General features: G+C 44.0%; 1 protein-coding gene across 1 annotated transcript in view; it reads right to left on the reverse strand.

Moving 5' to 3' along the window:
• The window catches only part of LOC141107158 (uncharacterized), a 49,647-nt gene that overhangs the window by 3,752 nt on the left and 20,312 nt on the right, over window positions 1–25,583 (reverse strand). The window contains exons 2-4 of the mRNA XM_073597907.1: window positions 9,249–9,545; window positions 6,438–6,560; window positions 3,061–3,101 (exon numbers count right to left, since the gene is read on the reverse strand). Coding sequence (XP_073454008.1) covers window positions 3,061–3,101; window positions 6,438–6,560; window positions 9,249–9,545 — 461 coding nt within the window. The remainder of the gene's footprint in view (window positions 1–3,060; window positions 3,102–6,437; window positions 6,561–9,248; window positions 9,546–25,583) is intronic.

The raw sequence follows: 25,583 nt of genomic DNA on the forward strand, positions 1-25,583 counted from the left end.
TGAGGGAAAGATGAATGGTGCTGAATACAAGGATATTCTTGTGCAAAACCTGTACCACTCTGTGTGTGATTTGAGGCTAGGACGGAGGTTCACCTTCCAGCAGGACAATGACCTCAAACACACTGCTAAAGCAACACTTGAGTGGTTTAAGGGGAAACATGTAAATGTGTTGGAATGGCCTAGTCAAAGCCCAGACCTCAATCCAATAGAAAATCTGTGGTCAGACTTAAAGATTGCTGTTCGCAAGCGCAATGCATCCAACTTGAAGGAGCTAGAGCAGTTTTGCAATGAGGAATGGGCAAAAGTCCCATGGTAAGATGTGGCAAGCTCATAGAGACTTATCCAAAATGACTTGGCGCTGTGATAGCCGCAAAAGGTGGCTCTACAAAGTATTGACTTTAGAGGGGTGAATAGTTATGCACATTGACTTTTTCTGTTATTTTGTCCTATTTGTTGTTTGCTTCACAATAAAAAAAAAAAAACATCTTCAAAGTTGTGGGCATGTTCTGTAAATTAAATGATGCAAACCCTCTAACAATCCGTGTTAATTTTAATTCCAGGTTGAGAGGCAACAAAAGACGAAAAATGCCAAGGGGGTGAATACTTTTGCAAGGCACTGTATTTACAATCCTATATATTTAATCCCATACTCACAGTTGATCCAGAGGAAGGAAAAAAAAAAACAGCAAAGCATGATACAATTTGCTCCAACAGGGGGAAAAAAATCCTTCCGCATCCCCCAAGAGGCAATCGCATATTGAAGTCTTTCTGTATTTGGAGATTAAATCTCTTTTCCTCCAGATGTAAAGAGTGCCCCCTTGTCCTCTGTGATGACCTTAAAGTGAATAACTCAACACCAAGTTCACTATATGAACCATTTATGTATTTGTACATGTTGATCATATCCCCCCTTAATCTCCTCTTCTTTAAGAGAGAATAAATTCAGTTCCTCTAATCTTTACTAATAGCTGTGCTCCTCCATGCCTCTTATCAGTTTGGTTTGCCTTTCTCTGCACTTCCTCCAGTTTCCCGATACCCTTTTTGAGAACTGGTGCCCAAAATTGAACTGCATATTCCAGATAACATCATACTAATGATTTGTACAGGGGCAAAATGATATCTCTCGCTCTGGAGTCCATACCTCTCTTATAACAAGAAAGGACTTTACTCGCTTTGCTTTGCATTGCATTGCAAAACTGCTGCTTGGCATTGCATGCTATTATTAAGACTACGAACTAGCAGAATACCCAGATCCTTCTTCACTATTGATTCCCCCAGTTGTACCCCCCACCCCCAGTACCTATGATGCATGCATATTCTTAGCCCCCAAGTGCATAACTTTACATTTATCAACATTAAACCTCATCTGCCACCTAGTCGCCCAATTAAACAGTGCATTGAGGTCGGCTTGTAAGTTGGAGACATCCTGTAAGGACATTATTCCACTGCATAGCTTGGTGTCATCTGCAAAGACATGGTACTTTTAATCCCAGACACTATATCATTTATAAAGATATTAAAAAGTAGGGGTCCCAACACTGAACCTTGGGGTACACCACTGATAACCTTAGACCATTCAGAGTACGAATCATTAACTACTACACTCTGAATTCTGTCTTTTAGCCAGTTTACCATACATTTACAATCTGATTTTCATGATGAAGTCATGTGATGCTATGCAACGGGTAGAGCCCCCGTGAACGGAAGTGATGTGAGACACCATTATTTGCCGAGTATACACATCATTACATGCGCTTTTGTCTTTCCTATTTTAATAAAGTGTTGTACATACGGTTTTACGCTATGGGAGACTTGTTATGCTTTATTCTAACATGTTACTGAGCGTATGCAGTGGAGGTATTAAGGGACCATTGGTGTCCTAAAGGGACCAGCACCTTATTACCCTGGTTATCTGTGTATGAAAAGTGGAGATCACTGGAGTTCATTGGAAACAAATTTATCACTAAAGACTTATATTTATATTTATCACATGCATTAAGTGTGTCCTGAGAGTACGTCAAATTATGAAACGCAGAGGGCGGGGCAAGGACGCTAACATCGTTGCGCACACCTTTATCACACTCGTGGCTTTGAGATCATGGCCAGAGGTGATAGCCAAACACTAATAAGCGTTATTACCCTAGTGTCGGGGAGAAACTTAATGCATGTGAGTGGATCTATGTTTTAAATAAAAGTTTGGTCCTAAAAACATTTTTACTCTATGGAAACCTTGCTTCCTCTATCTTGATTTCATGTGTGACCGGGACTTGCTTGAGCGGGCTCAAATGTGAGGGACCATATTGGCAACCAGGATCATGGAGATTAACCCCTTTGGGTATATTGTGGAGTACAGTAACTGGTTTACATTAATTCTGGTGAGTCAATAGAGTGTGGATGGTGAAGGATTTGCACTGGATGTCGCCTATATCGATTTGAATAATACTTTTAAGAAGATTTTCTGTGGTTTTCTGGGGTTCTTCCTTCTGGATCACAAATGAACTTTGTTTTCTGATTGGACATTTATTTTTGTACTTTGCACATTTTTACATTTGTAGCACAATATTTCCCAGTTTTTTGCAGAATTTGAACTTTATTGATAAGCATTAATAATAAGCATTGTTTACACATCACATTGTATTTAATTAATCTATTATTCATTACATGATATATATTTTTATGTTTATTGTTGCACATGTCAAATGTTTGATTAGGATTACTTTCATCTATATTTTCACTACTGGTATAAGCCAGAGTGATTACAGAAGGGATTATAGACCAGCGCCACAACTTTTTGGCAGCAGTTTTAAAAATGTTTCCCTTCATTTCCCATGAATATCCTAGGTGCTGTATTTCCTCTTTTTTACAGAGATTTCTACATGTATTGCTGCTTCTAGAAGCAACTACACTATATACAGGTTCATTATTAAAGTGTGAATTGTTCGAATTAGGGAATTGCAGCTTATTACTGCAGGTTTTATTTAATATCTGGGTTACAACTAAAATTAAAATTTTCAATCAATTTGAAACATTGTGTGAAATAAAAATAAAAAAAATACGTACAATGTGTCCAGTGACTTGTCTTTGAAAGCCAGATGTTGATGCTGTAAAGACAAAAATGAGAACCATTAAAGTAAAAATCAGGGCAAAATGATATACAGAAATAAAAAACATATTCAGGATACTTATTTTTTCAATATGTGCTCTATTCCCTATATTTTACTTGTTCATCTGCTACAAATCCTTCTGTGTAGGATGACGACATGGAGACTTTCTATTCAGACTGACAACTCTGCTGCAGTGAAATCCTTAGCAGTGTTGTCAGAGCTGCTTGCTGGACTATAGAACTCCACCTATTCCCCACCACTCTTTGTCCCCCTCCACATGCATAGTTTTATTTCTTACCTAGCAAAACTTTTCTGCTACCTGGAGTACCAAGAGCCTGCACACAAACTCTGAATGTAGGAAAAGAGCTCTTGCGAGATGTAGTTCTGGGGTGTGCCTAAAGCCTGGTACACAGAGGTGGTTTTTGTTTCGTTCAACTAATCACACTGAACAAAAAAATAACGAAAGAGATTGCTGTACTAACTATGCAATGTTAGTACGGCAATCTCCCCGCTGAGCTATTGTGTTCTGACAGGGGGACTGCCCATCCCCACCAGAACACATCGGCCATTGGCTGCAAGCGCTGATCTGATGCCGGTCGGCTGCTGGTTTTACAGCGTGGCCGCTTGACAGAAGCCGTACAATAGGCTGGCTTCTGTTGGACAGGTTGCTGTACACACGGTCTGAATGTCGTCTGGTTTCTGTTAAACCAGTTGATACTGACCGATGTAAAAATGAAAGAACCAAGCGTCAATGGATATGAAACGTAATAAGCTTCCTGATGATGGATCGCTGATTGGCTGAAACGCGTCTAGGTATTACCGCGTCACTGCGACACACTTCCGCCCAGACGAACACAGGGTATCAAGCAGCACCATGGTTAGCGGTAACTACCACCGTTGTGGGACGATTTTTCCCAAAAAAATCACCTGTTACACACGTCGGGTACCAGGATGTTCAGGCACCCTAACATGTGAGTGATACTTTTTATTTTTAAATGCTTTTAACAAACGTTTTGAAACAATATTTTACGCAATGAGAATTCTATAACCATTGTATGCCCAATTACTTGCATATAAGCCTTCAAAATGGACACTTTTGATTTTTGACGTTCAGGTCCCTTTGACTTTAATGAGGTTTGTTAATTGGGTCCAAACTTTCACCGTGTTTGAAAGTTCTGGTGCTTACCGAACAGGGGTCCGTTCGGCCCATCCCTAGTGGTAATATCACAATGAGTAATAAATGTTGTTTTTCTGTACAGGTACAAGTCTAGTTCATGCGCTAGAGGTCACCAAACTTTTCTGTACAAAGACCACATCATATATTTTACAAATATCAATTAATTATTTTGTTTTTACTTTTTAAGAATCAGCATAATGTGATTCAGAACATAAGAGAGAGAACTTACGAAAAACAAAGCAAAGTTCCCCCTTACATCAGGTCCCCCCATCAGAACCCCCTCACATTAGTGTCCCCATCAGATTCCCCTCTTACATCAAGGTCCCCATGAGAGTCCAACTTTACATCATGGTTTCCATCAGGGTCACTCTTACATTATGGTTCCCATCAGAGTACCCCTTAATATCAGGATCCCCATCAGTGTCCTCCCTTACATCAGTATTCCCATCAGAGTTCCCACTTACATCAGGATCTTCATCAGTGTCCAGCTTACATCAGGTCTTCTTTTACAACCCCCCTTACATCTGGGTCCCCAAACAGAGCCCCCTTACATCAGGATTCCCATCAGCGGTGACCAACTGATCGGGATCCTCAGTCTGCGCACATCAGATTTCGGCAGGATAAAATTTTGTAGCGTGCCAGATCTGGCCCCTGGGCCTTAGTTTGGAGATCCGTGCTCTAGAGGTAGTTGAGAGGCTTGGGGTAAATTTGGATAATGCTTGGGCTTGCTCTTTAAGTTACTGTTAAAGTTTTGAAAATTGATGACTATTTGATTGGTTGCTTTTGCCAAAAACATTTTATCCTCTCTATTTTAATTTATGTATGAGGTCCATTGTAATGATGTCTTCTTAACAATATTTTAAAGGCTAATGCTGGGCATACACTATATGAAAACTTGTCCAAAATTCAGTCATTTGGACAGTTCATTCGTTTTTTGGCCAGTTAATGGGCACACATCGGTAATCGGTTGTGACGTTTTTGAGCCAAAAAAACGAAGGACAAGTTTGGAAATGTTCTGCCGAACGAACAATTAATTGAAAGGTTAATGTGTTTCTCATTCAAACTGTTTTCACTAGGTATATGTGAAAAAAAACAAACAAAAAACTGATTCATTTATATCAATTGAACGATTTATCGGTCAGTACATGATGGCACTATCGTTTGCTCTCACGGCCGAGTGTTCGTTTTTTGAAAATGAGTTTGAACGATAATTTGTATAGTGTATGGCGAGCATTAGTTTATAGAATAACACAGTTTTTGAAGGAATTGGATGGAATGGGGAAGGGTCAGAATGTTTGTTGTAATTTTATTGCTCTCTCTCTGACAACACTGGGGGGTTGTTTCTCCTAACTTCATGTGTGGTCACCAGGACAGGAAGTAAAAAGGGAAAGCAATCATAGTATTTGAGATCAATAGAGTGGGAACAGATTAGAATTTCCATCAGGTTTTTTCTCTTTGCTTCACCTCTGAGGTTTCCCTTACTTTCTGTGTGGTCACTGGGACATGAAGTGAGAAAATATCTTTTTAACAAAGATACATAAAGCAAAGTGAATAAATGAATACATCCAAAATGAATTAAAAAAAAAGTTTTTACTGTGAATGAACTTTATCAGCCTTGAATACCTTGTGTTAAAGTATAACTAAAAGAAAAACTTTTTCTAACTTTGGATAGGGGAGTTTTTATTACTGTCTGTACCCCTGTTAGGGATTAGGGATTTACCCTCTCTATTTGTCCTCTTTACCATTATCATTGAAAGTGAAAGTAAAAGAAAATCCCAAATTTCGGGTTGTCCCCAGAAAAGTAATAGAGGAGAAATCTTCCAATGGGGACACTAGTTCTGGTGACTTGGAGGTCCCCAAGGAATTCCCTTAATGTGCAGGTATTTCCTCTCACTTCCTGTATTGGCTATGGGACAGGAAGTAAAGGTAAATCTCCCCAATGGCACAAGAATAAACCTTACAGGGGTTATGACCCTCCCTTACTCTATCCAAAATAAAGAAAAAAGTTTTGCCTATAGTTCTACTTTAAGTGTAAAATCATTATGTAGGCTAATGAAATGTACTCGCAGGGTGATTTGAACAATGTTTGATATGAAGCATTCGGCTAATTCTTCCCTTAATTAGATATCTAATTCTTCACTCTAAAATAGACATACCTGCACGCGGACGCCTAAAAGCCATTACAAGAAGGATAAAGATGATACAAGTCTGAAGCACTATAACACCATATGGGATGTATGATGGTATATCTGTTTGATTTTGGTGTTCACCACCCACACCTGTCATGGAAAAAAAAAAATTCTTATTTTACTAAATGTCAAATATGTTTGTGAAATAGTTTTTCTCCTTCAAATGCAATAGGTAATTTTGGACCCTTACAGAGTTAGTTCATTTTTAGACACATTATCCACAAAACCCCCTATGCACTGCAGGCATCCAAAGCACATTACAATCCATTTTTCAGCTTTTAAAAAAAGTTCTTCCTTGTCATTCCATATCTGTAGGCGATACATGGCCTTCCCACAAACCCTCTCCTTTATCCTGCTTAAATGGGAGGATGTTAAGTATTAAGCATGCGGCTCATTCAAAGACCACACATGCTCAGTGCATGAAATCTCTCCCTGAGCTCAACCACTCAGAGGGTTGCCTACTCAGAGTTTTTGTAGACAGGTTGTGTATATAGACTACAGGTATGAAATAAAAAAGGGGCACTTTTTTAAAAGCTGAAAAGTGGAGTGCAATGTGTTTGGGATGCTGCAGTCATTTACAAGAAAAGGTGTGATGCTGCAAGACATCTGTAAATCATGTATTCTTCCCTCATTAGAGCCCTGCAGGTGCAGCAGCTGATTGATAATTATAAAGACACTCCCATTAGATTCACTTTGCTAATGGACACAGATAAACAAACAGCTATTTCTTCAGAATAACAAAAGGTAGGAATCTGCTACAAAGTTTGTTAAAATCCTTGCAGTCTACACAGATCACCCAGAGGGGAATGTTTTTCTTCTCAACAAAAGTGGAGTTACTCTTTAAATGTATTACCAATTAGTGTAAAACTGTAATTTGGCCATTTTTGTTTAAAAATATTACTCAATAGCAAAAAATAGTGGGGTTGATTTACTAAAGGTAAATAGACTGTGCACTCTGCAAGTGCAGTTACTCCAGAGCTTAGTAAATGAGGAAGAGCTCTGCTGACTTCCATCTTCCAATTATGTGCAAGCAGAAATTCCATTTTTTTTTATTATTGTTCTTGCATGTGATTGGGTGTTCCTTCTAAAGTGAAGCTTTCCCTCTTAGTAATAAGCTCTGGAGCAACTGCACTTGTAAATGTGCACAGTCTTTTTGCCTTTAGTTAATCAACCCCAGTATGTAGAACCCAGTGGCGGCCCGTCTATTAGGGGCGCCCGGGCGTTGCCCCCTCTCTCCTCTCCACCCCTATATGCAGTGGATAGATTCATGCATAGCATGAATCTATCCACGGCCGCCGCCGCCACCCCCTATTCATGTGTCCAGCCCCTTTCAGGGCACCGGGCACATGAATTACAGCTGCCAGGCTTTATTTTGGAAGCACCTGATTAGAACCATAGGCTCTAATAGGCTTCTAAATAGCGTGGACTCAGGTCTCAGAGGATGCGTCCGGAGCCCACCCAGGTGTGTTGCAACAGCGAATGAATATTCTCTGTTGCAACACTGATCGTCCTCCCGGCCAATCAGGAAGCAGGTATGATCCTGATTGGCCAAAACGTCAGGTGAGCCTATTGGATGCCTAGCGGGAGGAGCAGAGAGGAGACGCACCGCGGAGAGGACTCCAGGAGAGCCCGCCACGCTGGATGATGGCCACAGCAGCTCCAACTGCCGCATCCACGGTAAGGACAGCAGGTGGTGGGGGGTTGATAGTGCCGCACCGTGGCGTGGGGTGTAGCTGGCTGCCCCCCCCCAAAAAAAAAAACACCAGCTGCCACTGGTAGGACCGCCCTACAGATAGAAAACACCATTAGTTGAACAGATTAGATTTATGTCTTGCCACTGCTGTCCTCAAAAAAGATGTAGGCAGGTGCATTTTTTTCTCTCCTCTGTAGGTGGCACTATTTTGCTGGCCGCTGTACAGAGGGAATGGAGGTTTGTTCTTCCTCAGCCTCTGTAGGTGTCATCAGGGGAGCAGCTGTTTGATTGGATGCTGTAACACTGTTTGACCTCCACATCCATCTTTAGTGAGGTAAATGCTAATAAATAGCACTATCCCACTGCAGTTGGCATGCATTTGCAGAGTGGATAGAGTAGGGACAGGATCCCCACTGGTTAGGGGCAGTATGTAATACTTTAGGAGAGGTTCCTGTCGAGGAGGGACAGAGCAGGGAAACCACTTGGGGCTCCACTATCTGGGGATCCTAGAGAGTTGGGACAGGGATCCTCTCCTATCAGTCTACTAAGTGCATTTGCATCACTGCTCTTCCTATCAGCCACCCCTTTCACTCAGATGCTGCTCTGGTAATGTAATCATTATCAAAGTATCATCTCAAGTGCTGGGAGTGTGTTGAAGTACCGCCAAGGTTGCTGAGAACTGTTGTACCCGAGTTGCCTACGCTATCAAGTTACTGATGCCATATTGTTTGGGACTGTTAAGTAAGTACCTTGCCGCTGCCTTCCACATGTTATTTGTTACTTCTAATTAACTAAATAATAACGGTGCCTCTTTTCTTGGTCTCTGTGTGCCTTTACTCCATCTTGGGTTCCAATCAACTGGCCCAGCCTACAAAGAAATCACTGAAACCTAGATGTCAATTTAGCAGCGTCAGTATGTGTCTGTTAACCACAGTGCGCTCCTAATTCCACATTAAATGATTGTGATGTAAATGAATGTTCTTTATGCACAGGGCACTGTGATGAGAGATGTTAATCTACAGATTGCAATTAGAAACAAATTAATTACTCAGTTAAAAAGTGCTAAACAAATATTGATACATTACCTCCACTACTACATGGCTCTATAACCTGAAGCATTATGAAACGCTTTAATGTCTTCTTAACAGTCTTCACAGCGCAACAGTAAACCCCAGAGTCTTCCTTTGTCAGGTTTGTAATAGTGACATTCAGGCTGTTGTTGGTGAATCTATCTTTGTAACGCTTGTGGAAGGTGAGGTTCTCATTCCCAGGGAACAAGGACCATGCTGCAGAGAAAGAACTGACTTCCGGCTTACTGCAGCTTATCGTCACAGACTCCCCGACTTCAGCTTTAATATTCTGTAACTCTTCCTTATAGGTATCTGTTGTAAAAGAACAAACTTCAAAAGAAGCTTCAATGTAAAGTTTCATAAACAAGCTGTAACTTCAAACCTCAAAAGATAACTGCATTAAACTACAGTTCTTTTTATATGGACACAAATGAATGTAAATAATCTCACTAGTATTAGGTAGTCTTAAGGCTTAAGTAAGGTGACCAGACGTCACTGGACTGAGGACACTGACCCCGGACCAAGACTGTCCCCGGTTTTGTCCCGGGATTCAGGGGGGGCAGTTATAAGCTGACAGCCGCTTCATTGAAAGCCACACAAGGAGATCAGTGCTTGTAACTGCTCCCACCACCGCACACCGATCAACCCCTGACTGTCCATCAAAATATCCCTAATCTCTGGGCCCCGTGCCCTCCTCCAGGCTCCCCCTCTGTGCCCCTCTTGGCTCCCCCTCTGTGCTGCTCCGGTCTTCCCATTTATGCTCCTCTGGGCTCCCCCTCTGTGTCAGGATGGAGAGCGGAGGAAGGAGATGGTAAACAGTGATCACTGACTGCCCATTCATAACTGAGCGAGTTTATGAATGGAGAGGAGCCTCTGTCTCCTCCCCATTCATCTTCAGTGCAGCTGAAAAAGAGAGTGGGGTATCTGAGTCCTCACTCCCTTTCTCTGTTTCAAAGAGGAGATGTCAGGGGTCTGTTTAAACCCCTGATAATTCACAAAATCAGCCCCCCCCCAACAGGGCTGATAAAAAAAAATGTAAAAGAATCGTAGTAAATAAATATTTAAAAATGAAATTGTAAAAATAATGAAAAATTAAAAAAAAAACATTGACACCATTTACTGCCCTCACAAATTGTTTATAAAAAAAGAATATAAAAATAAAATTGTAAAAATAAAATAATAAACAAAAAAAAATTACACTGTCTATTGCTCTACTGACACTATCCACTGCCCTACTGACACCATCCTGCACATACTACCCACCCCAATATACTCCACACTCTTCTCCTGCACATACTACCCACTGCCATATACTCTGCACTCCTCTCCCTTTGCTAATCATTATATTAGTGTCACTGTCGATGTCACTGTCAGTTAGTCAGTTAAGCAAGACATACAGTATATACATACACAGTATATATATTTATATATATATGCAGCGCTACCCCCATGAGGGCTGCTTAAAGGATTTGTACCCCATTGGTTGCCCTGACCTTGCAAGTCCTCCGACACCTCTGACACCCTGGGTTCAGACGTCTTGTTGTGACCAAATACACTAAGACCCCTTTCACACTGGGTCGCCCCAGGAGTCAGCGGTAAAGCGGTACTAATTTTAGCATTCATTTCCTGTCGTTTTAGCGGCGCTAGACGCAGAAAAGGGGTTAAATCCGCCCGCAAAATGTCACTGCAGTGGCGCTTTGCCGGCAGTATGGCGTCGCTGCCCCATTGTATTCAATGGGCAGGAGCGGTGGAGGAGCGGTGTATTTACCACTCCTCCACCACTGCAAAGAAGCTGCTGGCAGGACTTTCTGTGACGCCCTACCATCGCAGAGCCCCAGTGTGAAAGCACTCGGGCTTTCACACTGGGTTTGCAGCTGAGGCTTTTTTCAGGCGCTATTCAGGCGCTGTTTTTAGCTTTTAGCGCTGTAGTGCCTGAAAAAACGCCTCCAGTGTGAAAGGGGTCTTATAGCAGAGTTCCCAGGGGACATGTATCAATGCAAACATTTTTTTAAAAGGGCCATTTTTTTGGGAGCAGTGATTTTTTTAATGCTTAAAGTGAAATAATAAAAATGAAATATTCCTTTAAATATTGTGCCTGGGGGGTGTCTATAGTATGCCTGTAAAATGGCGCATCTTTCCCGTGTTTAGAACAGTACCACAGCAAAATGACATTTCTAAAGGAAAAATTGTCATGTAAGACTGATCTCGGCTGTAATGAATTGTCGGGTCTCGGCAATATAGATAAAACTCATTGAAAAAAAGAGCATGGGATCCCCCCCCCCCCCAGTCCATTACCAGGCCATTTGGGTCTGGTATAAATATTAAGGGGAACCCCGAACCAAAATTTAAAAAAAAATTGCGTGGGGGTCCACCTAAAATCCATACCAGGCCCTTCGGGTTTAATATGGAAATTAAGGAGGGAGGACTGATCAGCTGTGACTTTTCTACATCAGCTGTCCAGCGAGCACCCCGCTCCCTTGCTCCCGGGGAAGTTCACCAGTGGTATGCACTTCCCATCTCACTGATAGCTAGAGGGATCTCTTAGGAATGGCACTGCGCCTATAGATCCGTCATTTTATTATATTCTTTTGGTTTTTGATTTTTAATAAATTATCAAACGGAGCTGGACTATGTGGATTCTTTTCCCCATATGAGGATATTGCGGATATCACCTGAATACCTGCCTGGGAGGCCCTCGAGAGTGATCGAACGGAGGTTATGATCCAAGGCTTACAATCCTTTTGGTTCTGGTGAGTGAGAACCCCTTGCGGGAGATTTATTGCATGTGGTGATATAAGATCTGGTGAAGGGTGCACGTATCAGATCTACTGCATATACCAGGGATATCAAGCTGAAGACCGCATCTTGTGTCCATTCTATGTTCTTTCGCTGAAAGCTTTCAGCTTGCGTTTTAAATCATAGACATTTGTTCCGGTCAGAGTTCATTACTGTGTATAGCGCCGCTTTGATGTATTAGAGATTGATTGGTCAAGTGATTATTTATACATCTGTTATATAAGTTCAATTTTGTTAAGTGGCTGCTGGGAGACATCTCATATTTTTATTACTGATATCAGGTATCATCACTGCTAGTTTATCCATCTATATATATTGAATATTCCTAAGCGCTGAGAAGAATTGTGGCAGGGCGATTTTTCCACTTTCTTTGTTTTTTAAATTGAATATATTATCACAGGTTAAAGCATATGATAAACCATTTAAAACACTGTTTAACCATTTTGCAAAGAATGAATACATTAGAAAAGACAACCTTCAATACTTAGCAACTGTAAAGTTAGAAAAGGGCAGTAATCTATATGCCCATAACACAGACGCTGAGAGGGAGGAGAGAAGATCTATCAACTTCTCAGCTCATTCTGGGCCACAAACACCATTGACAGTAACAATACAAAAAGAAGAAATGGTTTAACAGGTAGAGTAAGCACAGTTCTGTAACGTTACAGGTCCTGAGTTGAAGGGTAATAGTGTCTTCTGCTAGCAAACGTTGGGGCCCTTTGTAAAGAGAGTAGGTTTAACCACTTCAGCCCCGGAAAGGTTTTACCCCCTTCCTGACCAGAGCACTTTTTACAATTCGGCACTGCGTCGCTTTAACTGCTAATTGCGCGGTCATGCAATGCTGTACCCAAACGAAATTTGCGTCCTTTTCTTCCCACAAATAGAGCTTTCTTTTGATGGTATTTGATCACCTCTGCCGTTTTTATTTTTTGCGCTATACACGGAAAAAGACCGAAAATTTTGAAAAAAAATGATATTTTCTACTTTTTGTTCTAAAAGAAATCCAATAAACTCAATTTTAGTCATACATTTAGGCCAAAATGTATTCGGCCACATGTCTTTGGTAGAAAAAATGTCAATAAGTGTATATTTATTGGTTTGCGCAAAAGTTATAGCGCCTACAAACTAGGGTACATTTTCTGGAATTTACACAGCCTTTAATTTATGACTGCCTATGTCGTTTCTTGAGGTGCTAAAATGGCAGGGCAGTACAAAACCCCCACAAATGACCCCATTTTGGAAAGTAGACACCCCAAGGAATTTGCTGAGAGGCATGTTGAGCCCATTGAATATTCATTTTTTTTGTCCCAAGTGATTGAATAATGACAAAAAAAAAAAAAAAAATTACAAAAAGTTGTCACTAAATGATATATTGCTCACACAGGCCATGGGCATATGTGGAATTGCACCCGAAAATACATTTAGCTGCTTCTCCTGAGTATGGGGATACCACATGTGTGGGACTTTTTGAGAGCCTAGCCGCGTACGGGGCCCCGAAAACCAATCACTGCCTTCAGGATTTCTAAGGGCGTACATTTTTGATTTTACTCCTCACTACCTATCACAGTTTCGGAGGCCATGGAATGCCCAGGTGGCACAAACCCCCCCCAAATGACCCCATTTTGGAAAGTAGACACCCCAAGCTATTTGCTGAGAGGCATGGTGAGTATTTTGCAGCTCTCATTTGTTTTTGAAAATAAAGAAAGACGAGAAAAAAAAATTTTTTTTTTCTTTTTTCAATTTTCAAAACTTTGTGACAAAAAGTGAGGTCTGCAAAATACTCACTATACCTCTCATCAAATAGCTTGGGGTGTCTACTTTCCAAAATGGGGTCATTTGGGGGGGGTTTTGCCACCTGGGCATTCCATGGCCTCCGAAACTGTGATAGGCAGTGAAGAGTGAAATCAAAAATTTACGGCCTTAGAAAGCCTGAAGGCGGTGCTTGGTTTTCGGGGTCCCGTACGCGGCTAGACTCCCAAAAAGTCTCACACATGTGGTATCCCCGTACTCAGGAGAAGCAACAGAATGTATTTTGGGGTGTAATTTCACATATTCCCATGGCATGTTTGAGCAATATATCATTTAGTGACAACTTTGCGCAAAAAAAAATAAAAAAAATAAAAAATTGTCTCTTTCCCGCAACTTGTGTCACAATATAAAATATTCCATGGACTCGACATGCCTCTCAGCAAATAGCTTGGGGTGTCTACTTTCCAAAATGGGGTCATTTGGGGGGGTTTTGAACTGTCCTGGCATTTTATGCACAACATCTAGAAGCTTATGTCACACATCACCCACTCTTCTAACCACTTGAAGACAAAGCCCTTTCTGACACTTTTTGATTACATAAAAAAATAATTTTTTTTTGCAAGAAAATTACTTTAAACCCCCAAACATTATATATTTTTTTAAAGCAAATGCCCTACAGATTAAAATGGTGGGTGTTTCATTTTTTTTTTTCACACAGTATTTGCGCAGCGATTTTTCAAACGCATTTTTTGGGGAAAAAACACACTTTTTTAAATTTTAATGCACTAAAACACACTATATTGCCCAAATGTTTGATGAAATAAAAAAGATGATCTTAGGCCGAGTACATGGATACCAAACATGACATGCTTTAAAATTGCGCACAAACGTGCAGTGGCGACAAACTAAATACATTTTTAAAAGCCTTTAAAAGCCTTTACAGGTTACCACTTTAGATTTACAGAGGAGGTCTACTGCTAAAATTACTGCTCTCGATCTGACGTTCGCGGTGATACCTCACATGCATGGTGCAATTGCTGTTTACATTTGACGCCAGACCGACGCTTGCGTTCGCCTTAGCGCGAGAGCAGGGGGGACAGGGGTGCTTTTTTTTTTTTTTTTTTCTTTATTATTATTATTTTTTTATCTTATTTTTAAACTGTTCCTTTCATTTTTTTTTTTTTAAATCATTTTTATTGTTATCTCAGGGAATGTAAATATCCCCTATCATAGCAATAGGTAGTGACAGGTACTCTTTTTTGCAAAAATTGGGGTCTATTAGACCCTAGATTTCTCCTCTGCCCTCAAAGCATCTGACCACACCAAGATCGGTGTGATAAAATGCTTTCCCAATTTCCCAATGGCGCTGTTTACATCCGGCGAAATCTAAGTCATAAAATGCTCGTAGCTTCAGGTTTCTTAGGCCATAGAGATGTTTGGAGCCACTCTGGTCTCTGATCAGCTCTATGGTCAGCTGGCTGAATCACCGGCTGCATTCTCAGGTTCCCTGTTGAGACAGGAGAGCCAGAGAAAAACACGGAAGACGTTGGGGGGGGGCATTCCCTCCCACTGCTTGTAAAAGCAGTCTAGAGGCTAATTAGCTGCTAGGATTGCTTTTACATGAAAGCCGATCGCTGGCTGAAAAGAATGATACCAAGATGATACCTAAACCTGCAGGCATCATTCAGGTATAACCACTCAAAGTCGTGAATGGCGTACCTGAAGACAAAAAAATGGTTAACAATAAAGCACAGTAAATGGTAAGGTATAAAAAATTGCATACCTGAAAAACAAACATTATAAAACATAATAACAATAAAACATTGCAGAATAGAATACAGTAAAAAAGAGCAGAACAAGAGAGAGAGAATAGAGAGAGAGAGAACAATAAAACGACAACTATTTTTTTTTTATTTTATATTTTTGTATGTGTTTTTTTTTTTACACTTTTTTTTGTAACTAACTTTTATAACTGTAACCGGTTCCAGGTTCGGGTCTCTCAAAATGCGATGGCATCTTGGGAGACCCTGTGAAAGTGTGCCTAGTCTGTGCAATGCTGTACCCTACGCTAATACTCAACTAGTGAATGGTAGCGTTCAAAACATTCACCAATGCAAAGACCAGGATTGTCAGGACAGGAGGGACAATAATAGCGGGTGTCACGCCTATATCCACGCTTGCTGCAGACACAACATCTTTTTTGGGGGTTCGCTGGGTAGGGGTACTCGGGAGGACATAAAGAAAATGCCTCTCATGCAGCCGACTGCATTTGGTTGGGGATGTGAATGGGGGAAGTACGGGCGCTGCAGAAGCGGTGGGTTCCCAATTAGGATTGGTGAATGCAGCAGGAAGGGCATTATGGGCACGACGGGCCTGTGTTTGTCTTTTTGGTGGCAGCGGGACACTACTTGTGCTTGCCACCTCACCAGCTTGAACTGCACTTATGGGACTCGCCACGTCACCAAGTGTTACTGCAGTGCTGGTTTGACTACGACCGGGGTGTACTAGGCCGCTGGTGCTTGCCAGTTCACCAAAACGCTACAAAAAAAACTGTTAGCGATCGCAGGGATCAGGCCTGACTCTGCGAACGCTGCAGTTATGCGTTAAGTGTTTTGTAAGTGACAGTGATCGATCGATACTGCACTTGGGTGGGGTGGGCTGGGCTGGGCCGGGCGGAGAGGCAAAACGCAGGTGCTAGCAGGTATCTGGGCTGATCCCGCTAACACTGCGTTTGTGGGAACCCTAAACTGCTGAGGACGCTAGTATAGATCTGATCAGATCAGATATTGATCCGATCAGATACTATACCACTAAGGGAGGTGTACGGTGCGTGCGTGGGTGTTAGCGGTGCTGGCGCTAACCTGACGCTGCCTGGGGCTGGTGCTTGCCAGTTCACCAAAACGCTACCAAAAAAACTGTTAGCGATCGCAGGGATCAGGCCTGACTCTGCGAACGCTGCAGTTATGCGTTTAGTGTTTTGTAAGTGACAGTGATCGATCGATACTGCACTTGGGTGGGCTGGGCCGGGTGGAGGGGCAAAACGCAGGTGCTAGCAGGTATCTGGGCTGATCCCGCTAACACTGCGTTTGTGGGAACCCTAAACTGCTGAGGACGCTAGTATAGATCTGATCAGATCAGATATTGATCCGATCAGATACTATACCACTAAGGGAGGTGTACGGTGCGTGCGTGGGTGTTAGCGGTGCTGGCGCTAACCTGACGCTGCCTGGGGCTGGTGCTTGCCAGTTCACCAAAACGCTACCAAAAAAACTGTTAGCGATCGCAGGGATCAGGCCTGACTCTGCGAACGCTGCAGTTATGCGTTTAGTGTTTTGTAAGTGACAGTGATCGATCGATACTGCACTTGGGTGGGCTGGGCCGGGTGGAGGGGCAAAACGCAGGTGCTAGCAGGTATCTGGGCTGATCCCGCTAACACTGCGTGTTTGGGAACCCTAAACTGCTGGGGATGCTAGTATAGATCTGATCGGATCAGATATTGATCCGTTCAGATACTATACCACTAAGGGAGGCGTATGCTGCGTGCGTGGGTGTTAGCGGTACTGGCGCTAACCTGACGCTGCCTGGGGCTGGTGCTTGCCAGTTCACCAAAACGCTACCAAGAAAACTGTTAGCGATCGCAGGGATCAGGCCTGACTCTGTGAACGCTGCAGTTATGCGTTTAGTGTTTTGTAAGTGACAGTGATCGATCGATACTGCACTTGGGTGGGCTGGGCCGGGCAGAGGGGAAAAACGCAGGTGCTAGCGGGTATCTGGGCTGATCCCGCTAACACTGCGTTTTTGGGAACCCTAAACTGCTGGGGACACTAGTATAGATCTGATCGGATCAGATATTGATCCGTACAGATACTATACCACTAAGGGAGGCGTATGCTGCGTGCGTGGGTGTTAGCGGTACTGGCGCTAATCTGACGCTGCCTGGGGCGACGCATATCACCGCCGGGCGATCAGGGGGCTAAACCTTTATTTGGTAATAAACAGCGGGTGCCCTGACACTATAAAAAATAAACGAACTAACCAGCGTCACCCGTAACGGTTATACGGTGATCAGTGGTGAAAGGGTTAACTAGGGGGCAATCAAGGGGTTAAAACATTTATTAGATAGTATATGGGGGTCCCTGTCGCTATAAAACGCTGACGGCGAACCTAAATATTTACCTCCCTAACTAGCGTCACCAGCGACACTAATACAGCGATCAGAAAAATGATCGCTTAGTGACACTGGTGACAGGGGGTGATCAAGGGGTTAAAACTTTATTAGGGGGGGTTAGGGGGGTATCCTAGACCTAAAGGGGGGTAATACTCACTGCCCTAACACTGTAACTGTCACAAACTGACACCAATGCAGTAATCAGAAAAAAAAAAAAAAATACTGCTTGCTGTCAGTTTGTGACAGGGGGGGGTGGTTGGGGGGGGATCGGGGGGCGATCGGGGGGGGATCGGGGGTGTAAAGTATGCCTGGCATGTTCTACTGTGTGTGTGTGTGTGTTGTGCACTTACATGTCTTCTCTCCTCGTCGCTGGAACGGAAACTGCCGAGCCGAGGAGAGATGACATCACATCCTCTGCCTGTGTGAAACTACACACAGGCAGGGGAGGATTCCGATTGGCTGGGAGCGATCGCGAGGGGGGGCCACGATCGGATGGTCTGCCCCTCGCCTCCCGACGCTCCCAGTCAAATGCCGACCGCCGCTGGCACCGGGGGGGGTCCGATTGGACCCCCCGCCCGCGGGAGGCAGATCACGTACGGGTACGTGATTCTGCCTGCCCGTGCCATTCTGCCGCCGTATATGTGCGTTAGGCGGTCGGCAAGTGGTTAATCAATCAAAAGTGAGACAGTAATCCTCTAGGAAATCTCGTTAGGTAGTGGTTTGTAAGAACAGAATGGCTAAAAGTGGCAGCTCCAAACAAGCATCCTCTGACAGTAGAAAGGGGAATAGGTCTCTGCATGCAATGTCTGTACTGTGCTAAGAAAGATGTTGGGCTTGCAACCATTCACCAATCCTCTGGGTGTTGACACAACGGAAGTCCCAAATGGTGGTTCAGGCTCCTGGCAGTGTTGTAAGGCACTGGATCACCTCCTGTTGGCCGATCAGGATGGCTGGTAGCTGAACTGGCAGGGTGATGGAACAACGGCCAACAGGACACCTGGATGGATCTTGTGATCCCCAAAGCAGTGTGTGGGTTGTCTCTGCTGGGCTAGATGGTGCTGAGTTGCTGAGCAGGGTCCCTGGGCTGAACGGTGGAGGACCGTGTGGGTGACACTGTTCCTGGCTCCTTTATCCTCAGTCTCTTGGCAGCAGTCTCGGGAAAAGCGTGGCTCTCTTTCTCTTAGGTGCTGGTAGACAGTGTGGCTCTCTCTCTCTTAGGTGGAGTTCCACCACACAGTTCTGTCACCTCACCACTCCTGTCCTCTATCCCCCTCTCCTCACGGTAACTCTCTCCGGTAGTCTCAAGAGAAACGTGGCTTTCTCTCCCTCTGTTGGGTCACACAGTCCCTGCTGTCAGCGTGTGTCTCTCGCCTTAATCAGATGCTGGTACCTCAGACCGCTCTCCTCAATCTCCTCAGACAGCCCTCCTCAGATCTTCCGCCAGCACTCTCTCTGTAGTGTTGTGTGGGAAACCTGTCTCTCTCTCTTTCAATCATCTCAGCACTTCCCTCTCTTTAGTCTCCTGTCAGCACTCTCTCTGTAGTGCTGTGTGGAAAACCTGTCTCTCGCTCTTTTCTCTCACCTCAGCACTCCCCTCTCCTTATTTACCTTAGCACTTCCTGAAACTCCCCTTTTTCCCAGTGTGCTTTGTGTTTCTGAGTTTTCTGGAAGGACAGGTCAGCATCCCTCTGTCTCCATCTTGTGGTCAAAAGGAGAAATTGCATTACAACATGCCTGCTACATACTCCCCCCACCAAAGAACTTTTGATCCCCAAAGGAAGGACAGAGTCTATCAACATATAATGTCCACAACATGTTTTCAAAAATACAACGGGAGGAAAAAACAGGTTAGTACATGTAAGAAAACAAACAATTGGCATGCACGTATGAACCTGGCAAGGGAACCTCCCACCATTTGTCATAAGAAGTGAGGTTGTCTTGCTCAAGAGCCACCGATATTGGGATGGCCCACCTAGATGTGCCAGGGGGTGAGTTGGAGTCACCCTCCACTAAACCTGTAGTGGGAAGGATTGGCATGCCATGCATTCTCTGAGATCTGAGGATCGCTTCTTCAGAACTTTCACCTAAAGTATAGTATGTCAGCCTTTTTGGTGGGCAAATTGTTCGCTTTGCTCTCTGCTGTTTGGGCTCAGGCTTTTCAGGTATAGTAGACTCTTCCTCAGGCTCTGATGCTGCAGAAGGTTGAGAAGGTTCTATGTCCTCTACAGTTGGGGAACTCGGAAAGTCTCCTTGGCTTGCCAAGGGTTGCCTCTGTGGGATGAACTCCAGAGCCTCAGGCCTGAGGGTTCCCGCATCTGCTTCTCTTGGAGAAAGGGGAGTGCCAGTCTCTGCCAGCATAGACTGCCCACGCCAATCCATGCCCATTTCTTCATCCTCACTGTTTTCGGCATCCATGTTTGGTTGCAAGGATTTGTTACTGGAGGTGATTCCTGAGAGATGGTTTGAGTAGGCTGTGGATTTGGTTGATGAGGTATACAAACTGCTACTGATAAAGGTAGCAGATAATTCCTGATGCCAGGTCTTTTTTTTTTATAAAGGTTAACTTTTTTTTATTGTTTCATAAAACACAACAAAGAACAAATTCAAAGGTGTATATTCAGAGCGAACATCGCTTCAGTCATAATGTAATACAATTGTCAGGTATTCAGGCATAAACCACAAAGTAACATACAAGGAATGTCACAATTAGCACAATCTATCTCATTCAGGGTTCAGCCACAGATAGCCTACATAATGTAGTATCACAACTTTATTCTGTATCTCAAGGAGCGGGTGGTATGGTGCTATCTGAGTTGACCCAGGAGTTCCATATTTTAGAGAATTTTTTTGGGCATCCTCTAGCTTCGTTTGTCAATTTATACAGTGGTATGGCTTGGTTAACAACGGTGAGCCAGAACTCTACAGTAGGTAAGGATTGGGACTTCCAGTGCATGGTTATCGTTTTTTTGCGTAAAACATCACTATATGTATAAAGGACTCTACATTTTTGGATAAATCTTCATTGTCAGTGTATCCCAGCAGACATCTAAGGGAATTACAAATGTTAGGTATCTTAGCTACGGAGCTGATAAAGGCCGTGACTTCTGACCAGAATTTCCTTATCGGAGCACATTCCCACAGTAAGTGAAAGATTGTACCATTAGCCATTCTGCATCGAGAGCATAAGGGAGAAGGCAATCTCTGCAATCTATATAATAAACATGATGTGAAATAGGATCTATATAATAATTTGGCCTGGATCACCTTGTCCCATGAGGAAATGACAGAGGATACCTGCAGGGGAAGAACCTCCCTCCAGACATCCTCCAACAACTTAGGTATGTCAGAACGCCACATATGTTCAATGGTGGTAAGTCTGCTAGTCGTGGAGTGGAGTAATATGTAGAAACAAGTTTAGTGTGAGAGGGGTCGGTCAGTAGACGCTCAAGTAGGAAAGATCGCACCTCTATTTTTCAGGGGCCGAATTGTGCAGCAGCAGTGTGTCGTATCTATAGGTATTGAAAATAAGCCGTGTGAGGGAGACCAAAGTCCCTTTGGAATTCCGTGAAAGAGCGGAACGTATTATCTGTAAACAAGTGTGTGTTTTTACACCTTTTTTGAACCAGTAACCCCCATCAGTTCTTTGGAAAAATTCTGGTAGACATGGGTTCCCCCAAACACTCTGTCGCCAGGCTGCATATTGTGTACTCTCGCCTTCAGGTCAAAGTTTTGCTTGTTTCGCTGCCCCCGTGTGTCTGAGGCAGCCTGGGCTATCTCATATGCTGTTTTCAGACTCTTCCTCAGGCTATCCACATACCCTCTATGTGACACCATTGAGGTATGATCTAAAGAAGTACCGAATGCTAAGTCAACTGGCAGTCGAGCTTCCCTTCCGAACATCAGCCTGTACGGTGAATGGCCTGTGGCATCATTTTCAGTGCTATTATAGGCTTGTATGATAGCTGCAATGTGCCTGCTCCAATGTTGCTTCTTTTCAGCTGTAAGAGTCCCAAGCATATCCAGGAGGGCGAAATTAAAGCGTTCTGGCTGGGGATCCCCTTGAGGGTGGTAGGGAGTGATTCTTGACTTCTGAACACCTAACAGGTCTAAACAGTCTTTTAATGAGTCTATCTCAAAGTCTCTCTCCTGGTCAGAGTGAATATGCTGAGGTAGGCCGTAGTGGACAAAGAACTTCTCTACCAGTATTTTTGCCACCGTAGGTGCTTGCTGGTCTTCAGTTGAGAATGCCTGGGTATACTGGGTGAAATGGTCAGTCACCACCAGAACATTTCCCTATCCACTCGAGTCAGGCTCCAGACACAGAAAATCAATACACATTAATTCCAGTGGTCCTTGACTTTGAAGATGGCCCATTGGGGCAGCTCTGTGGGGCAAAGTCTTCCACTGTATACACCGTATGCAGGAGTTACAGTATCCCTCAACTTCAGCCCACATACAGGGCCAATAGAACCGCTCTCGCACCAGTTTGAATGTCCTCTCAGACCCTAGGTGGATTGTCATTTAAGGCAGTCAGCAGTTTCCCTATGCTTTCTCGGTAAAAATAGCTGCCACTTATCTTCAGGATCATCTGAGGGGCCCCTTCGGTAGACCACCCCATTGTGCAACTGCAGTGGATTCCATTCCTTGTGCACTAGTCGTGCTTCTGTTGGAGAGTCTGTTAGCAGTAGATCTGGGCATTGGCTCTCCAGGGCCTTCAGTGTTAAACTACAGAGGGGATCTTCCATCTGGTCCTTTCTTAAGTCCCTGTCTAAAAGGATAGGTAGGCCATTGTCCCTGACTTGAGACAAATCACAGTAGTATTTGGAGACACCTGCCACTGAGATTCCGATGGCTTTGGCCCCAGTTGTTCCTCTGGCCTGATGTTCCGCCCCCTGACACAAGGCTTGTATCCCTTCTGGTGTTATTTGAGCCCACTCTTCAGGGCAAGTCCCTGCATCATAGGGTCTCCTTGACAGGGCATCAGTATCCCGGTTCCCAACCCCTGGTACTTTAAACTGAAACAGAATCCTTATAGGGCAGCCAACCACCTGTGCCCAGTGGCATTCAGCGTGGCGGTCGTAAGAATATTTGTGAGCGGGTTGTTATGGGTCTTAAATACAAAGTCTGCACCATACAAGTAGTCTTTCAACTTGTCCACCACTGCCCACTTCAGAGCCAAGAATTCCATCTTGTGAGTAGAGTAGTTCTTCTCAGCAGGTGCAAGACTTCGACTGACATAAGCAAAAGCTGCAGGTGTCCATCGTGCTCCTGATACAGTACCCTGCCTAGCCCATCTCGACTGGCATCAACATCAAGTTCATACAGCTTGGTTGGATCAGCATAAGCCAGAACAGGAGCAGTCGTTAGATTTCACTTCAATTGTCAAAAGGCTTGCTCACACTGGTAGGTCCACTGGTCTTGGATTGACTCCCGAGGTTTCCTTGGCCCTCCGGGTTGTCTAACCAGCTTTGTTGGGTTTGGATCCTCATCAACATCCTCATTCTTCAATAATTCATTAAGGGACTGAGCTACTTTAGTAAATACTTTGACAAACCTTCTATAGTATGAGCAAAATCCCAGGAACGACCTACTGTAAGCTCAGTTACATTGGTGGGCCCTGGCCAAGAGCTGACAGCTTCCAACTTCTGGGGGTCAGTAGCTATTCCTTCAGCAGAGACAACATGACCGAGGTAATTAACTGAAGGCTGGTAAAACTAAAAATTTTCTAGGGACAGCTTCAATCCCTTGTCATGGAGTCTCCTCAGAACCTTCTCCAGACACTCATCATGTTCTTCCAGAGTTTTCCCGAAGACGATGATATCATCCAGATACACGAATACTTTGATTAGGTTCATGTCCCCTACTGTCTTCTCCATCAGTCTCTGGAATGTTGCTGGGACACCGGACAGACCTTGAGGCATCCTATCAAACTCAAATAACCCTACTGGGGTGATTGAAAGCTGTCTTTTTCCCTGTACTCATTGTGCATGGGGATTTGATAGTACCCACTCTTCAGGTCCAGCACACTGAACCACTTTGCCCCCGATAAGCTCTGCAGGGTATCTTCTGTCCTTGTAATGGTGGTTTGATCAGGGATGGTCCTCCTGTTGAGCGTGCGATAATTGAAGCACAGCCTCAGGGACCCATTTTTCTTCCGCACCACCACTATGGGAGAGGCATAAGGGCTCCTAGACTCCCTGATGATGCCTGATCTCTTCAATTCTGCCAGCTGCTCACGTATATCTTCTAGGTCCCCCAAAGGGATCCGTCTGACTCTTTCTCTGAATGGCTTGTCTTCCTAAAGGCAAATCTGGTGTTGGGCACTTTTTGCACACCCCACATCAAACTCATCTTTCGAGAACATATTCTGCCATCTCAGGAGCTGGGCTTTGACCTTTTCTTTCCACTCAGGTGATAGTATGGCATTTTGTTCCTATGGAGAGTCCATCCTTCTCTCCCTTACCCAAATCAGATGGTGAGACTGGAGTGGTTGGATTTACTTGTCCTAACAGCAAATGGGCTTGCAGTTTTAACGGCGAGGCCGTAACATTCCTGATGCTGACAGGGATCTTCCCACGACTCTGTTGCAGAGCCCTAATTGATATGACTTCAGGGATTACCTCCACTCCCACATCCTCTCCCTGTCGGTCAGCTTCAAGGACAAAGGGTACGGTTGTTCCCAATTGAGCTTGACTAAAGCTTGTAGACACACCACCTCTCCAGGTTGTAGTATCTTCTCACTTCTGTCCAATCGCCAAATCTTCCCCACTCCTTCAGCTGGGGCTCTTTGTTCTTCGACTAGGTGCTGATACACTTGTCTCAGCATAGGGTGTATGCCTTTGGTTGGGGTGTCAGACTTCAGTACAAGAGGAGTGAGCAGCCTTCTGACAAGGTCAGTGTTCGTTCCTATTATCAGAGAACTCTTGTTGGCTCCTGATGGGCGAGGGCGTACAACGGCTAAGGTATCAAACGTTTCTGTTGGTTCGGTCACAGAGGGGTCAAAAGTCAACTTGACAGGTACGTATCTATCATATGGGAAATTTTGGGTTCCAATACCCCATATCTCCAGTTCCTCCAATTTCTGCAGGGGTAAGTGTTTGAGGTGCCAGTCGTAAAAGTCTCTATATAGCAGGGTAACTTGCGCCCCCGTGTCCAGAAGGGCCTTTGTATAGATGCCTTCTACTTGAATTGACACGATGGGAGAAGGTCCCACTAGTTTGTCAGGGAATCTGTAGGGTAGTTTGTTTGTCCTGTCGTCTGTATTTGCGCCCCCTTCTTGATGGGCTTCGGGTTTTGCTGGTGTCTCTGTTGGGCTCCAGAGGGCTGGTATACACTGACTCTCCGCGACCGGGCACTTGAGGTCAATAAGAGCGGATTGTCTGGTCATTCAGAAACAGCAGTGAGGGCCCTCTGTGACAGTTTAGGCTTCCGCTGTGGCTTGCCTGAGTCTTTGCCTTTTAGGCTAACTGTTGTAGGTGGGCACCCGTTTGGCTTCTTCACCAGGGCCCTCTGAGGTTTCCTACCGGCCTCTGGGAACCAGCTGACATGTTTTAGCGGACTTGTGCAGTTGTGTCGGTAATGACCCACTCCTCCGCAATTAAGACAGACTACTTGACTCATAGGATTCTCTACAGAAA

Source organism: Aquarana catesbeiana, linkage group LG09 (genome assembly GCF_042186555.1).
Source record: "Aquarana catesbeiana isolate 2022-GZ linkage group LG09, ASM4218655v1, whole genome shotgun sequence".
NCBI lineage: Eukaryota > Metazoa > Chordata > Amphibia > Anura > Ranidae > Aquarana > Aquarana catesbeiana.